Below are 5080 nucleotides of genomic sequence, written 5' to 3' on the forward strand. Positions count from 1 at the left end.
CAAATTAATATAATAGAAAGTAATAATTCAATCCTACTTTTTTTTAAGGTATCAATATTACCATCTTCAAAGGTAGTTATATTACTAAGGGAATAACATTCCAAGGCTAAATCCTCAAAACAAACAAGATAATATTTCACACTACCATTCCCATGTTAGCATTAAACCATTCCAAACACACCTTAAGTTTAATTTTTATCAATAATAATACTTAAATTATATTTCTAGAACTTTCATATAGCACGTGACCATTGACTTGCTACTTAATGGTCACATACCTAAAGAAGTTTCATAAATATAACTTGTATTATTATTATTATTAAAACTTAAATTTAAATATTTTCCTAAAAAAAAAAAAAAAACTTAAATTTAAATATTTATTTACAATTAGAAGTTATTTATACCGCAAATTACTCGTATTGTTATACACAACTAAATAGGTAAGTATTGTCCGCATTTATTCTAAATCCAGGTGACTTTTTAAATGATATGATTATTAAATATTGCAATTATGGTCTACATGGGCACCAGTGTGACCTGCCCCAAAATATAATTGAAGAGAGATGGATTGGAGACCTAGGCAGGACCTACAAAAGAATAGAAAGAAATTTCTCTTGAAATTTATAATTACATTAATTGTTGATTTTTAGGCCTTACATTTTGGTTGAGCACAAGATTCAGAGGGGATCTTGATTCAACCCCAGTTGCTGATAATTAATATAATCAATTCCATTTAATCGTATACAACATAAGATCTGTTCTGGCAACTCTTCAGATTTGTTCCCCTGTCATGTCAGTCAAATATTAGAAATTTAGAACACAGTGCCTGTGAAATTCAATTAAAAGTTACTGTCATAGGATTAGATTGAAACACTTGCCTGAATAGTGAGGCCAACATCCAAAACGCAGCTCTTAAGTCTGTCTAAGAAAGCTTCAAATCCTTTCCTAGAAATGTAACTGAATCTATGCATATCCAAATCAATCTCCATGTAATTTTCCCCCTGCCCATGACACCACATTCACTGTCAATTATAGACAGCTGAGTAGATCTTACGTAGTAAGTAAAAACAACTTCAGTTTTAGGACAACAACACGGGACCCTGCTCTTTTTCTTATATCAGAACAAGGGACCCTGCTTGTTTAACCAATTTATGAAACTAGTTTACACTTACAAAGTAAAACTCATGTTGAGGACGCGACAACACAGGCTTTTCATTGTAAGCCTGCATGAGCTTCCTTTCTGCACCGCCCAGATGAAGTTCTTCCACGTTTGCAACACGTCCTAATATCTTTAGCCTCTCCCTAAAGGGTACGAGAGAATCTACCGTAAAACCTTTTACCTTTTCAACTTCATCATCGATTAACCTCTGTTTTTGAGAAAAGCATCATTTTAAAGAGCCAATAATAGCATAAACTGAAAAGAAAACGTACGCAGTACTTTCACATCCAAAACATAAATTATATACGAAATGTAGTGTTCAAAAGGCTCCATCTTACCCTGAAGTTCTCTTGGAAAAGAGGTGGAAGTTCCTTAGAGTAGGTTTCAGAAAGTTTAAAGTACAGAACAAAACTCATTCCTTCACCATCAGTTTCACCCTGGAAAAGTGCAGCTGGATACAATGGTATCTGCAGACCAAGAAGAAAAAATAACTGATAAAGCAAATCAAGAAGCTAGAGAAGAACCTTAATAGTACGAGGTTCAAAATATGACAAACAATGAGTATTAGAAACATGTGTTTGCATACAATATAACGGTTTGAACTGCCAGTCTTATTTCTTGATTTTGGATTTCATACAATATTTAAGTTGTTTCCAACTATATGAATTGTTAACGGTAACCTGTAACCATTAACTAGCTCACTAAATTGTTCTAAATCAGATAATGAAAAGTTGTTAATTCAGAAAATATAAGATCATCCCAGAATCAGGGACTTGCCATAAGACGTAGATTCCACACACACTAAAACAGTTGAGAGAGATACATACCTGTACATTTACAACAAGGATAGAAGGGAGATCCCCTGCAGAATTAATAGCAGGGAGCTTCACAAATCTAGCAATATGATCTATCTTCCGCTGGCACAAGAATACATCCACTCCAAATGGATAATAAGCAGCATAGTTGGAAGCAAATTCTTTCTTTTTGTCACTGAAAATAAGTTATCTCGAAAGTAAGCGTGATAAGAAAACCATTCAAACCTCAACAGTACAGAAATATTATTATGTAAGAACAGCCTGTTGATTAGATAACAGAGATAGCCACATCAATTTTTTCTTTTTTTAAAATAGAAGTTTCCCTTTTCAGAAACCTCTCCAAATATAGGCGTACGCCACTAATTGCGGTGAGAAAGAATAGTTTGCTTTGTGTTCACCGTGTGGCTGCGTTTATAGAAAGGATGTATGAATTGTTAAAAATGAATGTAATAACAATTTCACACTGCCCTCCTTAAGTCTTACCGAAAGTAATTCACTGCCCGCACTTTAAATGTACTTGGCTCGATGGGGGACCAACTGTCTAGGATTTTCTTTTCTATGGGACAAAAAGGTACTTGAGAACCGGCAATTGGTCGTTGCAGAAACATCTTTGATGACACTGAATTACAAATAAAGAGGAATAAGCTCATGAAAATAAACTTGTTAAACTGAAATGAAAAACAGAGTGAAAAATAAATTTTATAATGATCTACACAATAAAACTCTTGGACTCTCAAATTTGAAGTATCCTATTTTCACACAATTCACATTTACAGGGTTCAACGAGCAATCTATATTTCATGAATATGACCATCAAATACTTCTATCAATACACTAATTAAATTGCTCAGCTAAAAGGCTGATGAATACCTCGTGAATGGTAATGGAAATATAAGCTCTAAGAGAAGCAAAAGAATACTCTTTCATGCCAGAAAATATAATTGCTAAACTAAGACTACCTGTTTTTTTAAAAGAAAAATGACAATAATACATCAAATGTTGAATGGTATAATACTTACGTAAAGCAGAAATAGCATGGCCTTCTTTCCATTTAAAAGGAAGCTTCAGGGGTGCCTTCTTCCTTGCACTCGGTGGACTAGAACTTAATGATCTTCTTTTATCAACTGAAGGTACTGTAGACGCAAGACAAGGCAAACAGTTACTTGGAAGAATTCCGCAGTTATCCAATATTCCTTCTCCCTTGCAAGAATTTTCATCCACAGATGATGAAATTTCATCTAGGAACACAGGATGGTTTGCTTCATTTGTTGACGGTCCATCACATTTAGGTTGGGAGTCAATATCATCTGAACTCATAACCTGAAAACTAGAGTTCTGGGCACCTTCAGTGACAGAGTTGCCCGAATTTCCTGACACTGACACACCTTCATATTCATTAAGAGAGAGCACATCTGCACATGTCAAAACTGTTAACAATACATATAGAACAAATTATATTAAACCGGATACATGGAAACGTATTAGTAATTGACCGAAACATAATAATAAAAAAGAAAAATCATACCATCTTGAACACTTTGGTAATCTTCATCACAATCAGAATCAAATACGGGAATTGAGTCAAACCATGCTTCATCGATGCTTCCTGCTGATACTACCACATTGCAAAAACCATTAGTAAAAGGCCTTAAAAGAAGTTCACTTGCTCATTCTCATCTATTACTTAGTTGAGAATAATTTTTTTGTCAAAGCTTGATCAGTGTATCAGAAAGAAAGGAAAGTAATTAGGATCACCAAGATAATATGGAGATATATAATACGAAGGTACCAACAATATACAGAAAAAACTCCCTCACTGCAATTTACTTTGATCAAACAACCAATAACAGTCCAATTATCGTAAGAGAAATTTCATTTTTTACATAGTCTCCTTCCATTGGGAAAACTGTACATATTTCATGATTAACCACCTCAAAAACTTCAAATCCAATTAGAATAATTATAATTATTAATTATTTTTTTTTTTAAAAAAAAAAGAAGAAGAAGAAGAAAAAAGAAACCGATAAAAATCGACCAAAACGTCAAACAGAGTCTTATTTCCGATAATAATTAAAATCCGAAAAGGAGAAAACTCCAACACTAGAACCCACCAAAATCCAAAAATCAAATTCAGTTAATTAATCCTCCAACATTTTTGAAGAAATATATATTTAGAATGAAAGGAAAAAATGTACCTTGGAAAGTTGGGTTGGTGAAGGTGGAGATGGAATCAAGTTGAGCAGACCTATCTGCTCTGTCGGATGAGGCCTCAGACAAGCGAGACGAGACTCTTCCCTTCAGACCTCTTCTCCTTCTCCGACGACCGTTGGCCTTCTTAGAGGACCTTAATCTCCCTCCAACACACCCATGAGGCGTTGAAACACACGCTCCCATTTCCTTCTCTCCCTCTCTCTCAGGATATCAGAGGCTGATCACCCCTGTCACAACATCTCCACTATAATTCTAGAGAGAGAAAGCCGTGTTCTCAGGAGGAGAGAGATCCAACAGCAGAGAGTTTTAAGGTAATATTGATTTTGATTCTGATATTGTTTATCTCTGTAATTTGTCTTTTGTATTTGCCTCTCTCAGAAGCGAAGTTTTTTTTTTTTTTCCTTTTTCTCTTTCAATTATTTGGTTGGAGAAAGCTTTGATGAATATTGATATTTTGTTAATTTATTATTTTTTTCCTTTTTCTATTTCAATTATTTGGTTGGAAAAAGCTTTTAATTAATCAATATTGATATTTTGTTAATTTAATATATATTTTTTTTTTTGGAGGAAAGTTAATTTAATATTTGGTTACCAATTTTATATTATTTATTTCGACAAAATATAGTTATATAATTTAAAACAATATTTTATTTATTTCTATGTTTTTTTTTGTATGGTTATTTATTTCTATGTTAACTAATATTTGGTTTACTCATTGTTTCAAAAATACATATAATTTGGTTTACTAAAATTAAAAGAAATAAAAAAAGGAGAAGAAGAAACTTTGCATGGTGAAAGCAAGCAAGTAATTGCACCCTCAAAAAAAGAAAGAAAGCAAAGTAATTGTGGGAAGAGGACCAGCAGCAGGCAGCAAAGGAGAGCCCAACCAAATCAG

The 5080-nt window shown here is 33.3% G+C and overlaps 1 protein-coding gene across 6 annotated transcripts; it reads right to left on the reverse strand.

Moving 5' to 3' along the window:
- Positions 1-456: 456 nt before the first annotated feature.
- Positions 457-4662, reverse strand: LOC115702105 (uncharacterized). 6 transcript variants are annotated; one of them, XM_030629551.2, is made up of 9 exons: positions 4170-4662; positions 3500-3589; positions 2994-3386; positions 2458-2593; positions 1987-2149; positions 1498-1626; positions 1173-1367; positions 879-1001; positions 457-785 (listed from the first exon to the last, which is right to left on the reverse strand). In XM_030629551.2, the coding sequence occupies exons 1-9, from the start codon at positions 4366-4368 to the stop codon at positions 678-680; spliced, it is 1536 nt and encodes a 511-aa protein (XP_030485411.2). In that variant the 5' UTR covers positions 4369-4662; the 3' UTR covers positions 457-677. The 6 variants fall into 6 exon arrangements, with proteins under 6 accessions (XP_030485411.2, XP_030485413.2, XP_030485409.2 ...); XM_030629553.2 differs by having other exon boundaries at positions 3500-3583; positions 4170-4644; XM_030629549.2 differs by having other exon boundaries at positions 2994-3401; positions 3500-3583; positions 4170-4644.
- Positions 4663-5080: the final 418 nt, after the last annotated feature.

Source organism: Cannabis sativa, chromosome 4 (genome assembly GCF_029168945.1).
Source record: "Cannabis sativa cultivar Pink pepper isolate KNU-18-1 chromosome 4, ASM2916894v1, whole genome shotgun sequence".
NCBI classification, from domain to species: Eukaryota; Viridiplantae; Streptophyta; class Magnoliopsida; order Rosales; family Cannabaceae; genus Cannabis; species Cannabis sativa.

Coding starts and splice junctions, on each gene's coding strand:
- LOC115702105 (XM_030629548.2), bottom strand. CDS start 4,368: ATGGGAGCGTGTGTTTCAACGCCTCATGGGTGTGTTGGAGGGAGATTA. Junction 2,594..2,993: donor CCATGCTATTTCTGCTTTAC/GTAAGTATTATA, acceptor TTTGTAATTCAG/TGTCATCAAAGATGTTTCTG. Junction 1,002..1,172: donor CTCAACATGAGTTTTACTTT/GTAAGTGTAAAC, acceptor TGTCATGGGCAG/GGGGAAAATTACATGGAGAT.